Source organism: Pleurodeles waltl, chromosome 10 (assembly GCF_031143425.1).
Source record: "Pleurodeles waltl isolate 20211129_DDA chromosome 10, aPleWal1.hap1.20221129, whole genome shotgun sequence".
NCBI classification, from domain to species: domain Eukaryota; kingdom Metazoa; phylum Chordata; class Amphibia; order Caudata; family Salamandridae; genus Pleurodeles; species Pleurodeles waltl.
This window is the reverse complement of record NC_090449.1, coordinates 570,706,307-570,733,675: the sequence shown is the minus strand read 5'-3', so window position 1 is coordinate 570,733,675 and position 27,369 is coordinate 570,706,307. Positions and strand designations below refer to the sequence as shown.

Genomic DNA, 27,369 nt, shown 5'->3' with positions numbered 1-27,369 from the left:
TGCAACTTCCTGCATGATTCATTTGTACAAAAGGATCTAGACAAGCCAAGGTTTACCTTCCAAGTAAATTAGTTGCACTGTAACACCATTCTACAATGAAATAATAAAAAGGTATCTATATGCTGGCAAAATGGAGTAGCTGACAAGGGAAAAACTGTTAAGTGATTTCTTACCTGTATGCGTCTTCATGTGTTCATCAAAGTACTGCTTCATGTTGAAGTCCTTCCCACACCACTGGCACATAAATTGCTTATGTCCAATATGGATACTCATGTGTGACCGCAGCTGGTACTTGTACTGGAACCGCTCATTACAGTTCTGAAAAAAAGAAGCATGGGCTAAGAATAAAGATTAGCTGTGACTCTGACAAAGAACATCCTGGTGTGTGGAACTTGTGGAACATGAGTAAATAAGTGCAACTTAAGCAAGACTTCTTAGTAATCAAGCTGTAAATGCCTCAATGCACAAAGGACAGGTGTTAGAAATGGGGTTTTTGGTTGGCAGTCAGGTTACCCTCTGTCCAAGCAAGAACCCTCACTCTAGTCAGGGTAAGTCACACACAATCCAAAATTATCCTGTGCCCACCTTCAGGTAGCCTGGGACGAGCAGTCAGGCTTAACTTAGAAGGCAATGTGTAAAGTATTTGTGCAATAAATCATACAATAACACCATATAGCACCACAAAAATACACCACACAGTGTTTAGAAAAATATATAATATTTATCTGGATAATTGCAGGTCAAAACGAATAAAGATGTAATGTGAAATTGTAGAGATATCACTGAAAAGTGATATAAAGTGTCTTAAGTCTTTAAAAAGCAAACAAAGTCTCTTTCAAGCACAAAGTACCTGGTTTAAAGTGGAAAATCTCTGCAAAGGGCCGCAGAAGAAGAGATACGTGGAAAAATGGTGTGTGCGTCGATTTCTCCCCTGCACACACGGACTTGCGTCGTTATTTTTCACACGGGGAAGCCGTGCATCATTTTCCGGCGCGCGGACAGTCTCTTTCTGTGGGTCGCGGGATTACCAGATGTCCCGGGGTCTGCGCGTGGATTCTCCTGCTTGTTTTCCGGCTGCGCGTCGTTCCGCGGGGCTGTGCATTGAAGTTTCGCTCTCACAGCAGGCATCGCGTCGATTTCCCCTCTGGAAGTCGGGCGGCGTTGTCCTTGCGTGGCCGTGCGTCGAAGTTCCGGTCGGCCCGAAGGCGTCGCGTCGATCAGCGTCGGTGTACGGCGTTTTTCTCGCCGCGGAGCAAGCTGTGCGTCGAAATTTTCGGCACACGAAGAGTCCAAATGAAAAAAGAGAAGTCTTTTTGGTCCTGAGACTTCAGGGAACAGGAGGCAAGCACTATCCTAGCCCTTGGAGAGCACTTTTACAGCCAGACAAGAGTTCAGCAAGGCAGCGGGGCAACAGCAAGGCAGCAGTCCTTTGTAGACAGCAGTCAGGTGAGTCCTTTAGGCAGCCAGGCAGTTCTTCTTGGCAGGATGCAGGTTCTGGTTCAGGTTTCTTCTCCAGCAAGTGTCTGATGAGGTAGGGCAGAGGCCCTGTTTTATACCCAAATGTGCCTTTGAAGTGGGGGAGACTTCAAGGAGTGGCTAAGAAGTGCACCAGGTCCCCTTTCAGTTCAATCCTGTCTGCCAGGGTCCCAGTAGGGAGTGTGGCAGTCATTTGTGTGAGAGCAGGCCCTCCACCCTCCCAGCCCAGGAAGACCCATTCAAAATGCAGATGTATGCAAGTGAGGCTGAGTACCCTGTGTTTGGGGTGTGTCTGAGTGAATGCACAAGGAGCTGTCAACTAAGCCCAGCCAGACGTGGATTGTAAGGCACAGAAAGATTTAAGTGGAAAGAAATGCTCACTTTCTAAAAGTGGCATTTCTAGAATAGTAATATTAAATCCAACTTCACCAGTCAGCAGGATTTGGTATTACCATTCTGGCCATACTAAATATGACCTTCCTACTCCTTTCAGATCAGCAGCTACCACTTCAATACCGTCTGAGGGCAGCCCCAATGTTAGCCTATGAAGGGAGCAGGCCTCACAGTAGTGCAAAACAAATTTAGGAGTTTTACACTACCAGGACATGAAAAACTACACAGGTACATGTCCTGCCTTTCACCCACACAGCACCCTGCTCTAGGGGTTACCTAGGGCACACATTAGGGGTTACTTATATGTGGAGAAAGGGGAGGTTTAGGCTTGGCAAGTACTTTTAAATGCCAAGTCGAGGTGACAGTGAAACTGCACACACAGGCCTTGCAATGGCAGGCCTGAGACAAGGTAAAGGGGCTACTTGAGTGGGTGGCACAACCAGTGCTGCAGGCCCACTAGTAGCATTTAATCTACAGGCCCTAGGCACATATAGTGCACATTACTAGGGACTTATAAGTAAATTAAATAGTCCAATCAGGTATGATCCAAGGTTACCATGTTTAAAGGGAGAGAGCATATGCACTTTAGCACTGGTTAGCAGTGATAAAGTGTGCAGAGTCTAAAAGCCAGCAAAAACAGTGTCCAAAAAGTGAAGGGAGGCAGGCACAAAGTTAGGGGTGACCACCCTAAGGCTGTCAGGTCTAACATGTGTCCCCCCCAGCTGAAAGTGGGGAGAGCTACCCGACCTCCTGGGAGCTCTCATCGCTAAGGCGGAAGTATCTGGAGAGACCATCAGCATTGGCGTGGTTAACCCCTGGGCGATGCTCCACCGTAAAGTCCATCCCCTGTAGGGAAATGGACCAACTCAAGAGTTTAGGATTTTTCACCCCTCATCTGCATGAGCCATCTGAGGGGCTGTGGTCTGTCTGAACCCAGAAGTGAGTCCCAAACAGGTATGGCCTCAGCTTCTTCAGTGCCCAGACCACAGCGAAAGCTTCTCTCTCAATAGCACTCCACCTCTGTTCCCGTGGTAATAGCCTTCTGCTAATAAAGATTACTGGTTGGTCTAGGCCCTCCTCATTTAGCTGTGCTAGGTCCGCCCCTATGCCATGCTCTGAAGCGTCTGTCTGCACAAAAAATTCCTGGGAGTAGTCAGGGGCCTTGAGCACAGGGGCCGTGCACATGGCTTCCTTTAGAGAGTCAAAGGCTTTCTGACAAGCCTCTGTCCAATTCACCAACCTAGGTTGTTTCTTGGAAGTGAGTTCTGTCAAGGGTGACACAATGGTACCATAGCCCTTGACAAATCTGCGGCAGTATCCTGTGAGGCCTAAAAAGGCTCTCACCTCAGTCTGTGTTCTAGGTGGTTGCCAGGCCTTGATAGTTTCAATCTTGGCCTGGGGTGGCTGCACCTTGCCACCACCCACTAGGTGTCCCAAGTACACCACGGAACCCTGCCCAATCTGGCACTTACTAGCCTTGATGGTCAGGCCTGCCTGTTGCAGGGCCTGAAGCACCTCCTTGAGGTGGAGCAGGTATTCCTCCCAGCTGGAACTGTAGACAGCTATTTCATCCAGGTAGGCTGCACAGAAGGCATCCTTGCCAGCTAGGACCCTGTTAACCAACCGTTGGAAGGTAGCGGGGGCATTTTTCAACCCAAATGGCATCACCCGGAACTGGTAATGGCCATCAGGAGTGGAAAATGCAGATCTCTCTTTAGCCCCCTCAGTCAGGGCGATCTGCCAGTACCCTGAAGTAAGATCAAACGTACTCAGGAACTTTGCAGCGCCCAGTCTGTCAACGAGCTCATCAGCACGGGGGATGGGGTGAGCATCAGTCCGTGTGACTGAGTTGAGACCCCGGTAGTCCACACAGAACCGGAGTTCTGGCTTCACACCTGGGGCAGTAGCCTTAGGGACCAACACCACTGGGCTGGCCCAGGGACTACTGGATTTCTCGATAACCCTTAAAGCTAACATCTTGGAGACCTCCTACTTGATGCTGGCCTTCACCTTATCCGATAACCTGTAAATTTTGTTCTTCACAGGGAGGCTGTCACCTGTGTCAATGTCATGAACACAGAGGTGGGTCAGTCCAGGAGTAAGGGAGAACAGGGGGAGAACTGCTCCAACAGCTCATAGCAGTCTCCTCTCTGGTTTAGAGTCAGGGAGCCAGAGAGAATGACACCTTTCACTGACCCATCACCTTCTTGGGCAGAGAGGAGGTCGGGGAGAGGTTCACTCTCCTCTTCCATTCCTTCATCTGTGACCAGAAGCATGTTGATTTCAGACCTCTCAAAATGAGGCTTCAGTCGGTTGACATGGAGCACCCTTGGGGGCTTCCTAGGGGTTTGGAGGTCCACTAGGTAAGTGGCCTTCCCTTTCCGCTCCTTTACTTCAAATGGGCCAGTCCAGCGGTCCTGGAGAGCTCCAGGCTCTACTGGCTCCATTACCCACACTTTGTCTCCAGGTTGAAACTCTACCAGGGTGGCCTTCTGGTCATACCAGCGTTTCATTACCACTTGACTGCCTCAAGGTTACTTTTGGCCTCTTTCCAGAAGCGGGTCATCTGGTTGCGGACGGCCAACATGTAGCTGACCACATCCTGAGGAGGTGCCTTTGGAGCTTTCTCCAACCCCTCCTTGACAATGCTTAAGGGTCCCCTGACAGGGTACCCATAGAGAAGCTCAAAGGGACTGAACCCTACCCCCTTCTGGGGTACCTCTCTGTAAGCAAAGAGAAGGCATGGTAAGAGGACGTCCCACTTACGCCTCAGGGCCTCAGGGAGGCCACCAATCATGCCTTTCAAGGTCTTGTTGAATCTCTCCACAAGACCATTAGATTGGGGGTGATAGGGTGTGGTGAACATGTAGGTTACACCACACGCATCCCTCATAGCCTTCATGTATGCAGACATGAAGTTAGTGCCTCTGTCAGACACTATCTCCTTTGGGAATCCCACACGGGTAAATATCCCCATCAGAGTTCTGGTCACCACTGGTGCAGTTACGGTCCTCAGAGGGATTGCCTCTGGGTAACGGGTGGCATGGTCCACCAAAACCAGGATGAACCTGTTGCCTAGGGCAGTTTTGGGGTCCAATGGACCAAAAGCGTGGATGCCCACCCTGTCAAAGGGGGTGCCAACGACAGGAAGTGGAATCAGGGGGGTCTTAACCCTTTTTCCTGTTTTACCACTGGCCTGGCAGGTAGGACAAGATCTACAGAACGTATCTGAGTTTGTCCTTATTCTGGGCCAATAAAAGTGGGTGACAAGCCTGGCAAAGGTTTTGTCTTGCCCCAAATGTCCTGCCAGGGGAATGTTGTGAGCCAGACCCAGTAGGAAGGTTCGGTAACACTGGGGGACCACCAGCGCACGCGCTGCCCCAATGGCCGGAACCTTAGGCTCACTGTAGAGGAGATCATTCTCCCAATATATGTGGTGATCGCCAGAGGCTTCACCTGCTGCTTGGGTTGAGGCTTGCTTCCTCAGACCCTCTAGAGTGGGACATTCTTTCTGCACCTTGCAGAATTCCTCCCTGGTGGGTCCCCCCTCAACTTGCCAGCCAGCAAGCTCAGGTAGATCACCTAGGGTGGCAATGTCTTCCCCAGTTGGTTCGGGAGCCTCCTCCTCAGGAGCCCCGTCAACCACTGCGGGAACTTCTGGGACCGGTTTCCCGTGCCCCTTGCCCCTCCTCTTGGCAGTTTTCTGGGCCATTGTTCCAGGCTCCAGACGCCCTTGACTTCCCTCTCGGTCAGCCATGGACCGTGTGGTCATGCAGACCCACTCAGGTAACCCTAACATCTCCAGGTGAGATCTGAGCTCTACTTCTTTCCAAGCAGTATGCTCAAGATCATTGTCTAATGGACAATCTACAGGCATGGCAGGACTCACAGCTACTTTCAGAGTACCAGAGACCCACCCCCCCCCCCCACTCAAAGGGAACCAGAGCCACCGGTAGGTGACTCACGATTGTCAGCGACTATGACCTGGTGGAATGTATTAGGGACTATCTGCTCTGTTGACACCAGCTGACTCTTGATAGTAGTCATACTGGCTCCTGTGTCACGCACAGCCTCCACCTTTTTCCCATCAATGGTAACCCACTGCCTGTACTTGGAAGTATTTTGGGGCATGTGGGCTTTGGGCACCATTTCTCCTTCTCCCAGAGACACTAGGGAAATCTCTACCTGCTCCCTAAAGCTATCTGGGTCCATCCCCCCCCCGAGCGCTACACTAGTCAACCCAGGTGTCTGTCCAGTAGTGGACGGTGCCCTCTTGGAGCACTGGGGGTCGCCTTTATAGTGACCATATTGGTAGCACTCTAAGCATTTGGGGTTGGATCTTCCTGATTTATCATAAGTCCCTGGCTTTTTCCCAAATCTGGAAAAGGAATGGTTGCCACCTCCTCCCTGGGAATTCTTTTGGGGGCCTTTGGAGAGTTCCTTATCTGTAAGTTTATCTCCCCCCTCTTTCTTCTGTTGGGAACCCTGACCACCTTTGTGGGTGTCCCCCAGGTACCTTTTTGGACACTCTGGTGCTAACCCAGAGGTCCGCCTCCTCAGCAAGCTTCCTGGGATCAGTCAGCTTACTATCTACTAAGTGCTGGCGCAACTCTGTATAAGTAGTATTGAGCGTATGCTCTCTCAGAATCAAATCATATTACCCTTTATAATTATCTACTTTGTTGCCCCACACCCATCCATTCTGTGCCTTACTGGAAAAGTCAAAGAAATCTACCCATGTTTGTGTGGTTTGTTTGGTGCTGTCCCTGAACTTCTGACGGTATCCCTCAGGGGTCAGCCCAAACTTGGCAAGTAAAGTGGCTTTCTGAAGTGGGTATGTGTTTTGATCAGGTTGATCCAATGTGAGAAGTGTGTCCCTCCCCAATGGCGGCACATAACCCCACATAGCTACCCCCATTGCCCTTCAGGAACCTCATGAGCCCTTAGTGCAACTTCATAAGCAGCTAACCATTTATCTATGTCATCTCCCACCACAAAACTGGACACCACATTTTTGGGTATACAAACCTTCTTTTCTTCAGCAGGTCCTGTCTGTATGCTGCCACTATTATTGCTGGATTCAGACTGTCTCGCCTTGATCTCCAGCTCCTTGAGACTCAGTTCATGAGCCAACAATAGTTTCTTTTCAGCCAAAGCTCTGTCAGCTTCCACCTGTTTGGCTGCTCTTTCAGCCTCAGCTTGTTTGGCTTCTCTCTCTGCCCTCTTGTATTCCTGTTGAGCCTCAATTTTCAGTTTTGCCATTTGCAATTGGAACTCCCTTTCTTCTCTCCTTTCCTCTGCGGTCAGGCTTTGCACAGAGACACTGCTCCCTGGTCTGGAAGGGGGCACAATTGCAGTGGTAACATCATCCACTGATAGCAACAAATCCTCTGAGGGGTCATTTTCTGGCTCCTCTTCCTCATCATCCTCCTCTAAATGGGCTTCTGCCCAGGCCCTCAGCACCACTTGAAAGTCCTCCTTTTTGGAGGCCCCTTGGGTGGGTACTCTCCTCACCCTGCAGAACCCTCTTAGCTGTTTGACCATATATGTATCCAACAGGGCTAGGTCAAAGTCTCCTACTTGAGACCCAGTCAGAGACATGTTGAGTGAGGATTTAGTTTTTGAAAATTGTCAGGAAAACAAATTTGCAAAACAAGAGATAAAAATCAAGTTGACCTTCAACTGTGGGTAGGTAGTGAAATACTTAGCTACTGTATGTCACTGCACAAATACAAGTCCTATCCTCACCGCTGATCACCAATGTTAGAAATGGGTTTTTTGGTTGGCAGTCAGGTTACCCTCTGTCCAAGCAAGAACCCTCACTCTAGTCAGGGTAAATCACACACAATCCAAAATTATCCTGTGCCCACCCTCTGGTAGCTTGGCACGAGCAGTCAGGCTTAACTTAGAAGGCAATGTGTAATGTATTTGTGCAATAAATCATACAATAACACCATATAGCACCACAAAAATACACCACACAGTGTTTAGAAAAATATATAATATTTATCTGGATAATTGCAGGTCAAAACGAATAAAGATGTAATGTGAAATTGTAGAGATATCACTGAAAAGTGATATAAAGTGTCTTAAGTCTTTAAAAAGCAAACAAAGTCTCTTTCAAGCACAAAGTACCTGGTTTAAAGTGGAAAATCTCCGCAAAGGGACGCAGAAGAAGAGATACGTGGAAAAATGGTGTGTGCGTTGATTTCTCCCCTGCACACACAGACTTGCGTCGTTATTTTTCACGCGGGGAAGTCGTGCGTCGTTTTCCGGCGCGCGGACAGTCTCTTTCTGTGGGTCGCAGGATTACCAGATGTCCCGGGGTCTGTGCGTGGATTCTCCTGCTTGTTTTCCGGCTGCGTGTCGTTCCGCGGGGCTGTGCGTCGAAGTTTCGCTCTCACGGCAGGCGTCGCGTCGATTTCCCCTCTGGAAGTCGTGCGGCGTTGTCCTTGTGAGGCCGTGCGTTGAAGTTCCAGTCGTCCCGAAGGCGTTGCGTCGATCAGCGTCGGTGTGCGGCATTTTTCTCGCGCGAAGCAAGCTGTGTGTCGAAATTTTCGGCACACGAAGAGTCCAAATGAAAAAAGAGAAGTCTTTTTGGTCCGGAGACTTCAGGGAACAGGAGGCAAGCTCTATCCAAGCCCTTGGAGAGCACTTTTACAGCCAGACAAGAGTTCAGCAAGGCAGCAGGGCAACAGCAAGGCAGAAGTCCTTTGTAGAAAGTAGTCAGGTGAGTCCTTTAGGCAGCCAGGCAGTTCTTCTTGGCAGGATGCAGGTTCTGATTCAGGTTTCTTCTCCAGCAAGTGTCTGATGAGGTAGGGCAGAGGCCCTGTTTTATACCCAAATGTGCCTTTGAAGTGGGGGAGACTTCAAAGAGTGGCTAAGAAGTGCACCAGGTCCCCTTTCAGTTCAATCCTGTCTGCCAGGGTCCCAGTAGGGGGTGTGGCAGTCCTTTGTGTGAGAGCAGGCCCTCCACCCTCCCAGCCCAGGAAGACCCATTCAAAATGCAGATGTATGCAAGTGAGGCTGAGTACCCTGTGTTTGGGGTGTGTCTGAGTGAATGCACAAGGAGCTGTCAACTAAGCCCTGCCAGACGTGGATTGTAAGGCACAGAAAGATTTAAGTGCAAAGAAATGCTCACTTTCTAAAAGTGGCATTTCTAGAATAGTAATATTAAATCCAACTTCACCAGTCAGCAGGATTTGGTATTACCATTCTGGCCATACTAAATGTGACCTTCCTACTCCTTTCAGATCAGCAGCTACCACTTCAATACCGTCTGAGGGCAGCCCCAATGTTAGCCTATGAAGGGAGCAGGCCTCACAGTAGTGCAAAACGAATTTAGGAGTTTTACACTACCAGGACATGTAAACTACACAGGTACATGTCCTGCCTTTCACCCACACAGCACCCTGCTCTAGGGGTTACCTAGGGCACACATTAGGGGTGACTTATATGTGGAGAAAGGGGAGGTTTAGGCTTAGCAAGTACTTTTAAATGCCAAGTCGAGGTGACAGTGAAACTGCACACACAGGCCTTGCAATGGCAGGCCTGAGACAAGGTAAAGGGGCTACTTGAGTGGGTGGCACAACCAGTGCTGCAGGCCCACTAGTAGCACTTAATCTACAGGCCCTAGGCACATATAGTGCACATTACTAGGGACTTATACGTAAATTAAATAGTTCAATCAGGTATGATCCAAGGTTACCATGTTTAAAGGGAGAGAGCATATGCACTTTAGCACTGGTTAGCAGTGATAAAGTGCGCAGAGTCTAAAAGCCAGCAAAAACAGTGTCCAAAAAGTGGAGGGAGGCGGGCAAAAAGTTAGGGGTGACCACCCTAAGGCTGTCAGGTCTAACAACAGGGATATGTTTTGGGACCCATCTAGCTTTCCTTGTTCATTCATGATTTACCTTCTTCTATAAACAAACTTAATTGTAACCCTCCTCCATACCTTATTACATTCTGACAATTTGGTTATTCTTGATCATATGCCTATAGGTTTATAAAGGCAGTTCCATGCTCTGGAGAGGTACTGTAAAGCAAACATGCTGAAATATAAATACATCTATAATCAAGGTAATGCATTAGGACAGAATTACCTACTTTTGCCTGGTACAATTTTAATTTAAAACTAGAAAGGGTTAAGTTACTTGGGTGTCACTTCTGGCACCACTTTGTATTTTGAAACACGTGCAATACAAACCCTTGTTAAAAGCACAAGATGTGCTATCTGGCTTCAGTAGATTCAGTCAGAAATAGGGGGGTTCTTCAGTCCTACTATTTTTGAAGGCATGTGTTACGAAGGTGATACCTATTGTCACTTATGCCAGTTCTGCTTTGTTTCTAAGCCATCCTGTTGATTTTAAAACATTTGGAGGAAGCACGCTTAATAAAGATTGTAATATGCCTAGCTCAGTTGAAGAGAAAGCACTGCATCTTGAACTTGGTCTATGTCCCATAACCAATGCCGTAATGGGAGCTATTATCAAATGTTTTCAGCTTCAAAAAATCCAGAGCATCATTTACTTGCTACAGACTCCTTTCTGGTTCTTTGTAAAAGCAAGTTACTGTTTGCATGCAAACCAAGATTCTGTTTGATTAAACTGTATCTTCAGTATGGAATAACAGTTAAATGTGAACAACTGGAAGTCAAATATATTTATATAACTAAGGGGATAATGACGTACAGGGTAAAGGAACTGTCATTCAATGCTGACCACTCATATATAGAAAATAAAAAGACACTCAACTGCCTATACAGAGTGAGAAAATTGTTCCTAAACTCAACCTATGTTGTAGGCTCCTGCTCTTTGGATTGAGTGCTTAACAAAAAAAGATTTTGTTTTAGCTAAGGGTCATTGTTCATGTCACAGATCTCATTATTTAATGAATGTAATGTTGTTATGCTCTGATTTTAAATCATTAAGGATGAAGAGGACTCTAGTTTCATATTTGAATGATCAATGCATATGCTTATTAATATGAACCTATGAATTTTAACTGTACTTAAATGTTTTCATGGGGGTATATAATGAGTACTAATTTGGCGTAAGGGCTAAAAAGTTTAATTAAAATTAAACTGAAGTAATCTTCATGTAGGAATGTAGGATGAGATTATAAGCACTGCAATAAGTGTGTAAATTATAAACATAAATGTTCTTTAACTGTAATTTTAGATAAATTTATTTTTTTAATTATTATTATTTTTATTATATGGACACACAGCAATACACAAAATTTCATCGCAGAGTGGGCGTCGTAATTCATACAAGAATCTCAACAATCAGATATTACCATCATTATCATATACAGGAAAAGTGCAAAATTAATTTTGTAACCAATCCACTCTCAGGGCCCTAAAGCCATAAGGCCAAAGGTGCCGAAATATTTAAGCCTTTTTTCCTTGCTGCGGCACCCTTTAATTCATATAAACTGTATTCCAGATGGTATACTGATAGGACCCGCGAAACCCATTGACTCCAAGGCGGAGGATCTGATTACCGCCAATCAGATGCTACACATCCTCGTAATACGGACATTGCAACAAACAAAAAATATCTGCATCGGTTCTTACAAACTGAATGGTCGACCCCCAGCAAAACCAATGTCCTGCCTCATAACTTTCTTCAAAAATTCAGATATTTCATAAATCAGTCTTGATATTTTCACGCAATCAAAAAACATATGGCAAAGATCTGCCTCCAGACTTCCACATCGCGGGCAGGTGTTACCCAGAGTTTTTCCCCAGCTAGCACTCTTGGCCGGTGTGTAGTATAAATTATACAAAACCATATAATGCTGAGCTTGCGGACCGGAGGACAATAAAACATTCTGAGCCATTTCTATAGAATCAAACACTTCAGACTCTTTAGAGCCTACCCGTGATTCGCATGTCTTGACAAGTAGTGCCAAATCATCCTGTACTGAATTTAGAAGGAGCGGGTACAGATTCTTAATAGTACAACCGATGGGTTGACCCACAACCTCCATCAGCTTGATCTTGCGACCGCATGAACTTTGTTTAAAAGAGGGTAATAGAAAATTCCTAATCTGTAGAAATTTGTAAAAGTCCCTTCTATCTAGGGCAAATTCTAAGCTTAAATCCTCAAATGACTTAAAATGACCACCCAAAAGTAAAAGATCCCCCACTTTCTGAATGCCACGGCTGGCCCATCTAATGCAATAATGATCTTTAAATATTGCTGGAAACATTGGAGTATTCCAAAGCGGTGTGTAGTAACAAACCCGCCCTATCCCTATCTTGCGCTTAACCGGTGTCCATACCTTAAAGGCGGAGTTTATCGTTTTGAACTTAACCTTCTTGTATTAGCTAGGTTCCAAAATCCGTAAAAAGACTGCTTCTGCCTCCTAGCCCAAAATTAATGTGTAGATTGAGGGAGGGGTATCTTGTATGGATCTATCCATACCATGTAGTGTCTGTGCATAGTGCAATACAGCCGCTAGCTAATATAGTTTGAAGTTGGGGAGTGCTCACCCCCCTTTCTCTCTTGGAAGCGTCAAGAAACGAGAGGCCCAACGTGGTTTGGTATAAGACCATATAAAATTGCTGGTCAGCCCTTCCATTGATTTAAACCATTCCTGTCCGATTTCTAATGGTATAGTTCTAAAAAGATAGAGCATCTTAGGTAAAAAAGTCATTTTAATCACATTACAGCGTCCCATAAATGATAAATGCAAATTGTTAATACGATAAAGGTCCTTTTTAGCCTTGGTTAAAACCGGGGCCAGATTTATTTCTACTAACTCGTCGATGTTAGCCGTCAACTTTACTCCTAAATACTGGACCTGGGTCTTTATATGCTCATCCTCAAAAGCTGCCCAGCCGTTAACTAATATTTGGCACTTAGTTTTATTCAATAAGTAGCCAGACACTTTTCCAAACTGCGCAGCCTCCTGTTCTATTTCATGCAAGACCGTCATAGGGTCAGTTGTAACGACCGCAATATCATGCGCATATGCCAGTATCTTTGTGCTGCCCCCTCTCGATATCACTGGGCTAATCTGGTTATTGTTAAGCAGTTTCCTTATCAGAGGATCAATATATAGGGCAAACAACAATGGTGAACACGGACAACCCTGCCGCGTACCTCTCTGGATAATAATTGGAGCTGATTTTAGCCCAGCGATTTGCAAGGTGGCAACAGGATTGTGATAGAGCTGCTGAATCGCCTTAATGAACCCAGGGCCGATATTATTCTTGCGCAAGATTGTCCATAAGAAGGGCCAGTGGACCCGATCAATCGCTTTTTCCGTGTCGAGCAGTATGACTGCCATTGGAAGCTTAGACATGGCCCTGGCATCCAGCAACGTGATGACCCGTCTTACATGATCAGCAGTACTTTTCCCTGGAATAAATCCATTGTGCCACGGAGATACCAGATTAGAAATCAGTGAGCTTAATCGATTGGCCAGTATTTTAGCATAGATTTTGGCATCACTATTAATCAAAGAGATCGGGTGATATGAGCGAGGTAAATGTGGCTCCTTATCCTTTTTTAAGAAGACTATGATCTTGGCCTCTTCGCTGAATAAGCTAAATAAATCCTTTCGTAATTCCAAGAAAAAAACCTTATAGAACTCAAGTGGGATCTGATCTCCCCGGTTGCCTTACCACTTGCCAGAGCACTGATTGCTATACCAAGTTCTTTGAGTGTCAAAGGAGCTTCCAATTCCCTATTATCTACCTCCTGTAACTGTCCCAGCGACACATTACCCGTATTAAAAAACATTTTCTCCTCCTGAGATTGCCCTTCTTGTGCATATAGTTTTTGATAAAACCGTCTAAATACTTCTATAATCTCTGGGCCACTATTAACTAGCTGCCCTCCCTCATTCTCCAGACTGTTAATACTACCATAGGTCTGCTTCTGCCTTATTTTTAAGGCCAGCTGCTTCCCAACTTTCCCGCTATATTCATAGCATTCCTGCCGATGTACCAAAAAGTTTGCAGCCGCCTTTTCGATAAAAATCTTAACGGCCTCCGCTTTAATGACATTTAATTCACGTAAAATATCTGAAGTCTCTCCCTTACTCCGGATCACCTCCCCTAGTCATTGCTCAGCTACGCTCAACTTTGTCTGTATTAATTTTAATTGATCAGTACGTGTTCTCTCTTTTGTTACTGCATACCTCAATGTTCCTCCTCTGACGGCTACTTTGAATGTGTCCGATACTACATGGCGGGGGCAGAGCCCTGATTTATCTAAAAAAACATTGGGATCCACTCTTTAATTTTTTGTACATACACTGGATCTGCTAATAATGCCCTGTCAAACAACCAGGACCTAGCTTGAGACCCCTCTTTCCCTACCTCCATCACCAAGACCAGCGGATTATGATCCAATATGATTCTAGGATATCTCTCAACCCTTAATCCCCTTTGCAGAGATGCTGATACAAAGAAATAATCTAGCCTAACTGATTTATTATGCAGAAAAGAAAAAAAGGTATTGCCTGGATCCTGCGGCTGCACCTCTGCCAAACGTTGATCAGGCCATGATTTACTACTAATGTCTGGAGCGCGATTAATTTGTAAGGTTTATTTTTTACATGTTTAGGTTTCATACCCATTGTTAGCCATAATTTCACTTTAAGAGTATTTATTTCAGCTAATTTTCCTGTTTTCTTTTAATCATACACTACATCCAACTTCAATGAAAGTCTACCCTAACTCTTCAGTGAAAGTATGCCCTAGCCCCTGCACACGTTGAATACAACAGGGGCAGCCCAAAAAAAACTACAACTGGGACAATAAAATCTGAATACACAACAGAGGTTCCAGGTGAAGTGGAATCAAAACATAATTTTGAAATAACGTATAAAAAGACAAAAATCACATTAACTAATTTACAATAAAATATTAACAAAACATTAAACAAGAAAATAAAAAAAAACAAGGTGCTGACAAAGCAATTTTTAAGAATGTAATATATTAATGTTATTTCATCTATAATATACAAATAAAGAACTTAAAGATAAAGCAGTACTCAAGTGATCACAAAGTAGTGCACATTGAATAGTACGCAATGTGTTAAAAGCAAAGACTGATAATGGAATATTCAACTTTTTAAACAAATGCAACAATCCAAATCATATTGAACAAAAGGTTTTAATCCCTTCCAATTGTCAGACGCGTCAACGGCGTTTTGACCCAGATGAGTAAGAGGGTCATTATCAGGATAAAGAAACTTAATGAGAAAAAGCATAGTTTATTACTGAAAGGAACAAATTTAAAGAATTGGACCAACCCGCAAATATTGGGCTGTCAAACACTAGTTGAAACTGTAACTTTCTTATAGCTGTTTTGCTCAGATAATCTGAAACACCCGCATCAGGCAGGAGACCTCTTGAAACTGAGGAAAGCCCAGGAAAACACAAAGCTGAATGGGCTGGCCCTAAGCCAGCTAAGACAGCGGTTGAACTGCTGCTGCACATGGCCTTCAGCAGTGCACAGAGGAGGTTTGTCAACTCTTGCTGCACACAGCTTTTGGCCTCACAACGCATCACTGATAACCAACTCATTCTTTTGAGCCCACAAACCCCAGTCAAGGGTTATAAACCCACACAGGTCCGGGGGCACATGTTGGACCTCTGTACCCACCGCAATACTAAAGAATGGTCCACCGTGGGTCCACGAGCCCTCAGTCAGAGGAAGCTCTACATGCCTCTTTATGCCTCATTCATTTGTAGTTTTCAGGACTTGGGGACTGTGGTACAGTGGCTGCAACCGTTTTTCCAAGTTGTAGCCAGTCAATCAGAGAGCTTCAACCAAACTCAGAGCTGCTTCCGACAGTCTATCCAGGATATGAAATTATCTCTGCACACCTAAAGCAAGTACTCTTTCAGTGAATAAAGCCGTTTTATTACTTTTATATTCCCCTTCATATGGCCTGGGGTCAGTCATTAATTGAGACATACGTTTTTAACAGATCTCAGTTCTCTAACAATAAAATTCACTCCTTTACTTAGTCAGTGGAAGACTTTGGGCCTGATTTAGAGCTTGGCTGAGGGGTTACTCCATCCATGTGACGGATACCCTGTGTGCTGTACAATCTCCATAGGCTATGATGGCACGTTTGTGATGGAGTAACCCCCTCCGCCAAATTCGAAATCAGGTTCTTTGTACTATACCAGTGGTTCCTAACCTTTTGACCTCTGTGGACCCCCACTTATTCTTTACTTGAATCCGGAGACCCCCATGAGATATTACTGGAAGCTGGGGACCCCAGCCGAAGCAATTTCAATGCTTTGACATGCAAAACAATACTAAAAAATACAGACACAACCATTCACCAAACAAATACACAAATTATGTAATATTTTAAATAATGCACAAACAAATAAAAAAAATGTAAATTTTAATTTTAATGGGGAGGTTGATCTTTGCTAAATTCAATTGAAGCCACCCATCATCCATATTATATTCCTTGATGCACTTGCCACTGCCACAAATCAAACTGAGGATAACTTAATTTTTAGTTTCCAATTTTAAATTTGTTAACACTTACAGAACTTGTTTACATTTTCTATTAAATATTTTGCTTCTTTACATACTCTGCACTAATAATCCGTTAAGATTATTTATTTTCTAAGTATAGGTCTGTGAGTCTGCGTGGGTCTGTGAGTGGATGCATGAGTCTCTGAGTGGGTCTGTGAGTAGGTGCATGAATGTCTAAGTGGGTCTGTGAGTGGGTGCATGAGCCTGAGTAGGTCTGTGAGTGTCTGTTTGGGTGTGGCAGTAGCTGCATGAGTGACTCGGCAACAAAGAACCCGCACCTGCAAGTTAATCCAACAAGAGTCCACAGTTTTGCACAAGATGTCTACCCAAATGAAGTACATTCTGCTAGTTAGTTAGAAAGTGCTACCTCGTTGAGTAAATGTCCAGTGTGCATTCTACACTAAAGCTGCATAATGGACCATGAAGAAATGTCTCCAGGTGATCTTGTGTGCATTTAGCAATGTGATTGTTCCTCGTGTGTCTTTCTCCAGAATTCTGTGGTGACATGAATCCTCCTATAGAAAGGCCAAGGAGACAACAAAGATGTAAATCTACACGAAACCATGGTCCTTCCTCTTATCTATTTGACTTAAGTGCTTCTTTATTTTGTGGAGAAGTACTTGTATTCTTTGGCGTCAAGAACGTGCCACTAAAATGGTTGGGAAACACACTGGGGGGCCCTTTGGTAAGCTGTCCATCATCCTGGCAAAAGGCAGGAAGACCTTTGCATACTACTAAGACGAATAGTGCACGGCCAAGCGGGTGGAGCTTTCAGGTCATTCGCACATTTGTATACTTGTAGCAATTTAAAGGAAGACCCATGGACTCTATGGGAGGGGGACCGTACCCAGGCTGATTTTGGCCCTGGGGACACATCCCCTGGGCATGACCTTCATTTAATGGGGAGGAGGACTGTGCAGCTCTCCTCCCAGGGCTGATTTTGGTCCCTGGGACCCCATCCCCTGGGGCCTGGCCATCTCTCCTGGGTGCCTACCAGAGCATCCAGTGTGTAATGGGACCATAGGGGGAACCTCAAGGCCACCGTGGTCCCAGACAGCTCCCCATCTGCTGTGGGAGCCAGCATTGCTTTTGAACACAGGGAGCTGCTAAATATGCAGCTCCCTGTCTGCAAAAGCAGCGTTTCATCTCTTTTCCTGCCTGCATCTCTGCGGGCAGGGAAAGCGATGAAACCTCTGCTTCCAGCAGACGAGAGCACTTTCACAGCTCTCAACCGCTGGAAGTGTTTGCTCTGACTTGACAAGAGCAGTCAAAACAGGGCACAGCAGGATCAGTCCCTGCGGGGTGGTGGTCCCCAGGGCCATTACTGACTACACAAGTAGGGCCCTCTCCAAAGTTTAACTTAGCCCCAGGGAGGTGGTGTACCCCTGGGGCCGGGGGTCCGTAACAGATCCCCTTCATCATGTCATCATCATCCTTTATTTTGATTCATTGAATCATAAAAGTTAGGATTAAGAAGTTAAATATAACCATCAAAAGTTAAAATATAATGACATACATTCTCCTACTCCCACATGGGAATTAAAATTTAGTAAAATGTAAATATACACACAGTGTGAATCATCTGATTTAAAAATTATTCCTTGATACTTGAGGATCTTGCTCTAATGTGCCATATTGCTAAGAAAACCTTTGCTACAGCACACACAACAGTGCCATGAGTGCTTGTTCTGCAGATCCTAAGGGCTACATGACGATCCTTAAGGCCCAGACAGTTGCAGATGGGTCTAATCCAACAGGCCCTCTGCTTGATATACCCAGGACAATAAAATAGGACATGAATGATGTTTTCTTTGGTCTTGCATCGCATAGGGCAAGAATCTGTTAGACCACCATTCTGCTTCCATCTAGAAACAAAATCTCGCAAAGGTAAAGATCCATTTCTGAATCCAATATAAAGTGCATGTGCCTAAGGCTGTAAAACAGTATCAAGATAATGTTCAAATTCATAACAGCACTTGATTGATAAAAAGTGTGTTTGTCAGACTGCCAGAGGGAGCTGATGCTAGTTCGGCCATTTGCAAGCTAGCCCAATATGTGTCCTTCAGACTCCGTAGGGCGTTTTTAGGAAGGTGCAAGGGGTCCAACCAATAAGAGCCCAACCCTAGTTTGAAAAAGCTGTTTTTTACATAACTACCCATGCAATTTTCTCGGCTTGAGAGGCCTCGAGGAGCTCTCTTAACCATATCCTATATGGATCTAACATGTCTGTAGACCAAACACTGATCCAATACTGTAGTGGCCTCAAGGCAGCGAAATCTGCAACAGATTGCAGGTTCAGATCCAAGCGAACTGGGAGCGTGGGTGAGCACGATGGAATCTTTAACAAGCCCTTTATGAAATGGTTCTCTCCATAGCATGCAATTTGCCATGGCCGCGTGGCTCAGCACCATACAGAGCTCCCCCTCTGGCTTGGCTTTTATAAATTTCTATCGCTGGCATGATGGAAAAATTGGAAAGTCTTCCAGTGAATCTTAATATGCCCCCTGCCTTTTGTCTTAGGGACATGGTACACCTTGACAATTGGCCTGTCCATTTATGGAAATTCTCTAATCTGACTCCCAGGTAGTCAAATTCTGATTCTCGTTCAAGGATCTCACCATCTAGCGATATGGTTTTCTTCACTCTGTGTTTTCTGTCAGCAAAAACCATATATTTGGTTTTGTACTATTTACTTGCAAGCCATGGTCCTTACAGAACCCCAAAAATGTCTTGAGGAGCTTAGACAATCCGGATGCTGTTTGCGATAGTAATAAACTTTTGTTAGCAAACAGCAACCAGGGTGTCTTTGACCCACCTCTTTTGGGGACATGTCTGTAGACCAAACACTGATCCAATACTGTAGTGGCCTCAAGGCAGCGAAATCTGCAACAGATTGCAGGTTCAGATCCAAGCGAACTGGGAGCGTGGGTGAGCACGATGGAATCTTTAACAAGCCCTTTATGAAATGGTTCTCTCCGTAGCATGCAATTTGCCATGGCCGCGTGGCTCAGCACCATACAGAGCTCCCCCTCTGGCTTGGCTTTTATAAATTTCTATCGCTGGCATGATGGAAAAATTGGAAAGTCTTCCAGTGAATCTTAATATGCCCCCTGCCTTTTGTCTTAGGGACATGGTACACCTTGACAATTGGCCTGTCCATTTATGGAAATTCTCTAATCTGACTCCCAGGTAGTCAAATTCTGATTCTCGTTCAAGGATCTCACCATCTAGCGATATGGTTTTCTTCACTCTGTGTTTGCTGTCAGCAAAAACCATATATTTGGTTTTGTACTATTTACTTGCAAGCCATGGTTCTTACAGAACCCCAAAAATGTCTTGAGGAGCTTAGACAATCCGGATGCTGTTTGCGAAAGTAATAAACTTTTGTTAGCAAACAGCAACCAGGGTGTCTTTGACCCACCTCTTTTGGGGGCATCATCTTCACAATCATATAAATAAAGGATACAGGCATTTATGAATAGAAGGAAAAGTGTGGGGGCCAACACACAGCCCTGTCTAACACCTTTCTGAATGGGAAGCTCCTCTGTTAGTTCCCCATCCGTTCCCCATCTTATTCTGGCAAAACTCTCAGAATACAATTCCTGAGTCAATCTTAGCAAAGGCCCAGGGACTCCAATTCTGCCCAAGATCTCCCCTAGCTTTTCTCGGGGGACTAAATCAAAGGCGGACTTAAGATCTACAAAGGCAACAAACAATCTCCCAGTGTCTAGTTCAACAGATTTCCACTTCATTGAGAGAAACCGGAAGATCTGGTCCACGGTGCTCGACGTCTGCTTAAAGCTCACCTGTAAGTGGCTTAGGACGTCATTTTCCTCTATCTAAGCCCTGAGCCTACCCAAAACTTGATAGGAGAATATTTTCTGTAAATTATCTAGCAGACTAGTCGGTCTGTAATTGCATGGGAGCGACTTATCCCCTTTTTTGTAAATGCGTATGATAATTGCACCTTTCCAGGAACCAGGGAAATAGCTAGAAGCCATGACAGTGTTTGATACACAATTTATGTAGGGGCCCCAAAGCTCCAAATCAGACTTGAACAGGTCAGACGGTATCCCATCTAACCCAGGCACCTCCCCCGGTTTTTGAGCCATGATAGCTACCTCAGTTTCCCTCATGGTAAATGGGATGATCGATCCTGCCCCTGCGTTGCCCCACTTGTTTAAGCTCACTAGTCCAATTGGGGACACGGGCTCCTGTCTATAAAGTTCAGTAAAGTGAAGGGACCAGTTTTCAGCAGAAATGTGGTAATCGGGTCTGAAGCTCTCATTTCACCCACTGTGGGAAACCAAGCACCAGTTTGAAGGAGTTGCCTCCTTGCAGAACGAGATATACTCCTGCCTACGCACATTCATGGTGGCCCATGTTTTCCTGGAATAAACAGACACTAAAACTATCAATAAACAAACCCACTCTACATTGTCAATCTTATTTCGTATACCTGCTACATTTCATGCGGTTAGAGCAGGGTAAAAGTAGCCAGTTCCCAAATCCCTGGCGCTGGATGTTACATTCAAGCTCCTGGTGGCATCTATCGCATTGGGAATCCCAACGTGTTCAGGCTCCCTCAAACTATTCAATTCAGGGTGCTCTTTTGTTGCCGATTGGGAGTTTCCACCCTTAGTCAGTGTGTTAGTGTTCAGGAGGCTACAGCTTCCCAGTCAATCAATTTCTGAGAGATCATCTTTACACATTTTTCTAGGCGGTCTCTGATTCTTGACCTTGCTCACATGCTTCCTCCTAGCAATGTCCATGAAGTGAGCCCTTGGAGATGATACTTGCTCCACGTTGCCCATGGTAGGTGCCCTCTTAACTGGGATGTATTGTTCGGCCCGAAAAGCTTTTAAAAACAATATTTAAGCCATTATGTACCGGGTTGCGGTCCTCCATGGATATCAGACCTATTACTAGTTCACAACTAGATAATCTTAGCTGAATAGAATCCCAATGCTCCGCCTCTCCTAAATATCGTTTGTCAGAAGTGATGTTTGGATATATGATAGAGCCGCACTGTCTGACATGTCTTACCCATGGATAACTTTGTTTTTTAGTGACATGCTATCCTCCCGGACATTTGGTGGTAATGTGGGAACCATACGCATGTAAATTGGATTCCCAATATTGTGATCTTTAGCAAAAGGCTGTCCTTCCGTGGGGTTCCGTGCCACCTCCAAATGAGGGCAGATCTGTAAGGGGGAGCTACTGTGCCTGTTTGCCCTTGGGCCATTTTTACTACTTTCTCAGGGTACTCTTGCCCTATTGGCTTCCATAATGGGGCCTGCACTCAGTGAGTTTCTCGGCTCAGTAGGTCTAGACATGGCTTGTGTCAGGATTTTTTTGGGAAGGCTCTTTTCATCCCTTTCCTTTGCTGCTGATCGAAGTAGAGTGACTGCCTCTGTCATCATTTGTATAAGTTGCTCAACCTCTTTTTTCAGGCCAGTAATAACGTTTACCACTTCTTTCTGGAAGGTATTGTCTGTTACCTGTTGACTAGACGTTTCCAAATTTGCATCAACATAACCCATTCCGGGGAGGGGTCCAGGTTCCCCAACAAGGAGAAGCGATTTGTGCAAGGTAATCATGCACAACTATACTTCTGTTTACGGTGCTCGCATATGTTCTCTGTAGAAGGTTTAATTCCCTATCCCTTAGCATTGGCCTCACCGTGTTTCCCTTGTGCTGGCAATGCAATAGGGGCATCCATGTTGCAGGCTATTGATCCCTTTTTAAACGTTCTGGGCTTGAAGAAAGAGAGCCACTTTTTGGCCTCTTTGAGACTCACCTCTCATTCCCTTTGAATATGGACGCAACTTCTTTGTTTAGAGTATCGATTTTGGTAGTGACACAATTAGAAGATTTGGTGGAGAATTTATATGACTTGGCAATTTTAGGTAAAGCATCCTCCACCACAGGGCTCTCTTGGGCTTTGCGCTTCCTCATCCCCTAGTCTATGTTAAAAGGTAGCACTGTCTTCAAAGTCAACTGGATACAGTCAAAATATTCAAAGGTGCAAACCTTACCTTGAAACCAAGAGGGGGTGGCCCAGCCCAGCCTCTCACGGCCACTGACAGGCACAGTTGGGCCCGTCCTTGGCCCGGGATATGCCAGGGCATGGCCTGTGTGCGTCCCCCGCTGTGGGAGACCCAACATGCTTAAGAGCACTCTCCTGGCATGTCCTCCCGGTCCTGGGGCCACTCACTGGCCTGCGGCCTCCTGGGACTTTGAGTCCCCATCTTCCTCAGGTGAAAAAGAGTGTAACAGCGTCCAGCTCTGCAGGGGACCCAAAGTACTTAAGAGCGCTCTCCCGGCGTGTCCTCCGGGTGCTGAGGCTACCCACTGGCCTGTGGCCACCAGCGACTTCAAGTCCCAGTCTTCCTCAGGTGAAAAGTGTAGCAGCGCCCCACGCTGCGGGAGACTCAACGAGCTAAAGAGCACTCCCCCAGCATGTCCTCGGAGTGCTGGGGCCGCCCACGGGCCTGTGGCCTCCTGGGACTTCGAGCCCCCATCTTCCTCGGGTGAAAAAGAGTGTAACAGCGTCCCTTCATCATGTCATATCAGCCATAGGTGTTGGTCCTCAGGTTGCGGGGGGGCATGAACCCCCCTTTAATTGCAACAAATTGCCCAGGGAGGTGATGGTCCCTAAGGCTGTGGGGTGGCTGTGCGGGCCACCCACATAAATTTTAGATTTAGCCCTGGGGAGGTGGCGGTCCCAGGGGTGGGTGCCTTGTGTGCCCTCAGCATGAATTTCATTTTTATCTCCGGGGAGGTGGTGGTCCCCAAGGTTGTGGGGGAGGCCTTATGGGTCCCCCACATTATAAATTATTGTTTTGCCCCACGGAGGTGGTAGTTCTTGACTCGTAGGGGCTGGGCAGCCCTCCCATATTTTTGCATAATTGCCCCGAGGAGGTAGTGGTCCCCAGGGCTCAATAAGCCTTAGGAGTAAGGCCCGCTGCCTCCAGGACCTGTCCCACCTCGGGGCTTTATTAAAAACAAGGTTTTTTTGTTTTGCTTTTTACAAATTTTTGCTGTAAGCTCTATATATAATGCAATTTAAAACACAAGGAAGACTGCGGTCTTAGCAGACCGGTTTGAGCACAGATTAGCCCCAGAAATACAACAGTATGTCCACCCACTCGATCACCTGTAAGGCAGAGGTCTTCTTCAGCAGCTAGTCTTTCACCGCCCCATACTCCCGACAGCTTCTCCAGCAGGTCATGTGCATGGGCTCTCCCAGCAATACCTTCTGAGGCAGATGTTATGCTGTGATCAGGGTACGTTTGCTCAGCCGTTGCAAGGTGGCAAAGCCTTTGTGCTGCTTCTCCTTCAACTTGAAGAGGCACTGTAAGCCGAAAATATCCAGATCTGGGCAGAGACTGTCCATAAAGACGGGGAAGTCCACCTCTTACAGGTAGAGCAGGTCTGCATTGTAGCTTCTTAGCTCCTTGCATAGTAGGGTCTGCTGGTAGTCCATGTCCAGGGCGTATGGACAGAAGGGGTAGAGCATGACCCAGGAGTGATCGGTCTGCCCATTTGTGCCTGCCAAGATGTTGTACGAGACTGTGTGGGGGAGCAACTCCGAGCTTATCCGCTGTGTGTACAGGTGTCACTGCTCAAAGATTCACATCCACGGTCTTCCTCCATTGTGCAGCTGGACTCCACCTCCCAAGTGGTGTCCTTCTGTGGGGGGGTCTGCACGGCCCAGCTTTAGCCATAGTCCAATGTCCTCGTAGGTCGGTGTGTAGACCAGCTGGTTACCAACCAGGGCCAAATCAGAATAACAGCAAGGCCTACCGCTGCCCAAAGTTGATGTGCAGTGCAGGGCAGATGGGGAAGCTTGCCATGATGTGGCGAGGAAGCTGCATTTGGCGGAAGGTGGGCAGGCTGGGCTCCATGTTGCTCCTGGAAATGGGCGACTCCAGAGGAGAGGCAGATGGGGAGGCCTTTCCGCTGCACTTGCATTTCCTGGTCTTGCTGCTCTGGGCTGCCTTCACAGTGTTGGTTGGGATGCAGGCCAGTGGCTCTGATTGGTTGCGTTGCATGTGCTTTTGGTTGCCATCAAGAGTGAAGGAGAGGGTCAGCTTGAGCTCCAAAGGCACACACCTGATCACAGTCGCCAGCCTTCTCCATCTCGCAAGGTGGGTTACAAGTGGTGGAGCAAACTGGGACACTCTGCAGTAGCTTTTAGGCTGAGAGCCTCAGCATTAACCCGGCACCTGATACAGCAGGGCAGAGGGGATTCTAGTATACTGGAGAAGGCAGCAAAGCCATTCATTATTGGCGCCCGGGATAGCAGTTACACCAGCATAGCAAAGAAACAGAAAAAAAGACTAACTGTACACGGCCCAGGGAAAAGACAAGTAGGCTGGTAATATGTACGATATCACTAGCCTAGTTCTTTTCCATGGGTGAACGATCAAGGCCAGTTTGAGAAGGTGTCAGTCTGTCTTCTGCTCACTTTTAATATGGTGAAATAACGAGGATACATAGATGCTCACATGCCGCCAGGACCTGGCCCTCCTAGGAGTTCTATTATAAACAATAAGATCTCAGCACAGGATGTTCGGGATCTGCGGAGCCTCTGCCTCCCTCGATATCTAAATTTTCTTTTTCCTTTATTATCTTTAAAACTACTGAATGCATTTATACCAAATTACAAAAAGCATGCATTCTGCCAAATTTTGTGTGAATCCGTCCAGCGGTTCAGGCTGTAACTGTGTTCAAAATCACTTTGGGAAAATGCGTAAGGGAAACTTGTTTTGGGACCCCCCCCTTTTCTTGGACACTTGCTTGACAGATCACACAAAACATTCATGACAGTAGCTGAATCGACTTTCATATTAGTTTTGAAAATTTTGTGAATACTTGTCAAATGGTGCCAAAGTTATTGGCAAAGCAAGAAATGCTTTTCCAATGGAAACTATGGCCCTCATTCCGAGCCTGGCAGGCGGCGGAGGCCGCCCGCCAGGCTTCCCCCCTCCGAAATACCGCTCCGCGGTCGTAAGACCGCGGAGGGTATTCTGAGTTTTCCCCTGGGCTGGCGGGCGGTCTTCACAAGACCGCCCGCCAGCCCAGGGGAAAACTCCCTTCCCACGATGACGCCGGCTCGTAATAGAGCCGGCGGAGTGGGAAGGTGCGACGGGTGCAGTTGCACCCGTCGCGTATTTCAGTGTCTGCTTTGCAGACACTGAAATACTTTTAGGGGCCCTCTTACGGGGGCCCCTGCCGTGCCCATGCCATAGGCATGGGCACGGCAGGGGCCCCCAGGGGCCCCGCGACTCCCCCTCCCGCCATCCGGTTCCCGGCGGGAGAACCGCCAGGAACTGGATGGCGGGAGGGGGAGTCGGAATCCCCATGCCGGCGCAGCATGCTGCGCCGGCTTGGAGGATTCCTTTGGGGCAGCGGGAAACCGGCGGGAGACCGCCGGTTTCCCTTCTCTGACCGCGGCTGAGCCGCCGCGGTCAGAATGCCCCGCGGGGCACCGCCGGCCTGTCGGCGGTGCCACCGCGTCCCACGGCCCTGGCGGACTTGTTCCGCCAGGGTCGTAATGACCCCCTATGTGTTAACTATAATATATATATATATATATATATATATATATATATATATATATATATATATATATTTTTTTTTTTTCACTGAAAAAAGCAAAGGTTACAAGGACGTTCTAGTTAGGTTCTGAATTTACTCGTACAAAACCATAGAAATTCAGCAATTATAGTTAGAGTTCTTTCAAGTAACTATAACTCATACCTTAAGGGAACTATAACTGTGCCCTTGCCATGCACAGTTTTCTTAGCAATAATGGTATTACAAATGTTGCAGTGATATCAAAGATGCCATACAAGATCTCACCGACGACATAATATGTGGCGTAATTAGATGTGCATGGTGAATGCGCTGGTTATAGTTACCTTAGGGCGATCAATATAGCAAAGTCCCTAGGAATGCTTGCAGGGAAACAGTAACCTCCCCCCCCATAGTGCTCATGAAACCCCTCAGGTCCTTGCAAACTGGGTGCCTTTTCTTAGTAATAATATCAGTCTCCCCGAACTTAACACTTACTTCGTCAAAGGGTGCATTACAGGGTACTACCTATATGTGTTGCCTCTCCCAGCAGCTTGTCCGCAAGTGGCAGTGATCAGGATCGAATAAATACTCCACTTGATCCAGCAAAACATATCAGTAGAGCGTTGCTGTGGGGTGCATCCCATGACACCATGGGCACATCCCAAGAATCATGGGAAATGTAGGCAAAAGGTCTGAACATAACTGTACTCTGCCTCGGCCAGCATCATCCATCTCTTGTCGTGAGCACGTATGGACATTATTGGCGCGTCCCAAGAATCATGGGAAATGTAGGCAAAAGGTCTGAACCAATCAGTACTCTGCCTCGGACAGCTTCAGCTATATGTTGTTATTCATATAGATATGTGGGATACTCAGATTGTGCATGGGTAGTAGGAGCTCGCCTGGTTAGCTAGAACGTATGGAGCTCTAATTAAATATTATAGGGAGTTGTGTTAAAAAACCATAGTAAGAGGAAATCAATGGCCTTCTCTTCTGTTCATGTACCTATATGTATTCTAAGCGAGAAAAGTTCCAGAGGAACGGTAAGTGGGAAGAGAGGGAGGGAGAGGAGTAAGCACTGGGGGGAAAGGCAGGGGTTCTTTTATACATGCATGCTTATCTAAGCCAATACAGTCCATCTCAGTGCCCTCCCTGACCAATTGGGCATTGAGGAGAAAGAGAAGGGAGCAATCCCAAGGGTTGCTGTACACCACATCAGTCTGAATTTAATTGGCTGTCCCAAGGGTGATGACCCAGTGTATGTGTGCTGTACACCACATCAATCCAAATTGTAATGGCAGGCTCAATCTGGGAGGTGCTCAGTATTTGATTAGCCCTAGTTATCTAGTAAGAACAAAGTGATTTCATCGTTCAAACCATCCCCGTCAGTGTGC

General features: G+C 46.3%; 1 protein-coding gene across 1 annotated transcript in view; it reads right to left on the bottom strand.

Moving 5' to 3' along the window:
* The window catches only part of ZBTB47 (zinc finger and BTB domain containing 47), a 253,937-nt gene that overhangs the window by 10,961 nt on the left and 215,607 nt on the right, over nucleotides 1–27,369 (bottom strand). The window contains exon 5 of the mRNA XM_069211014.1: nucleotides 174–318. Coding sequence (XP_069067115.1) covers nucleotides 174–318 — 145 coding nt within the window. The remainder of the gene's footprint in view (nucleotides 1–173; nucleotides 319–27,369) is intronic.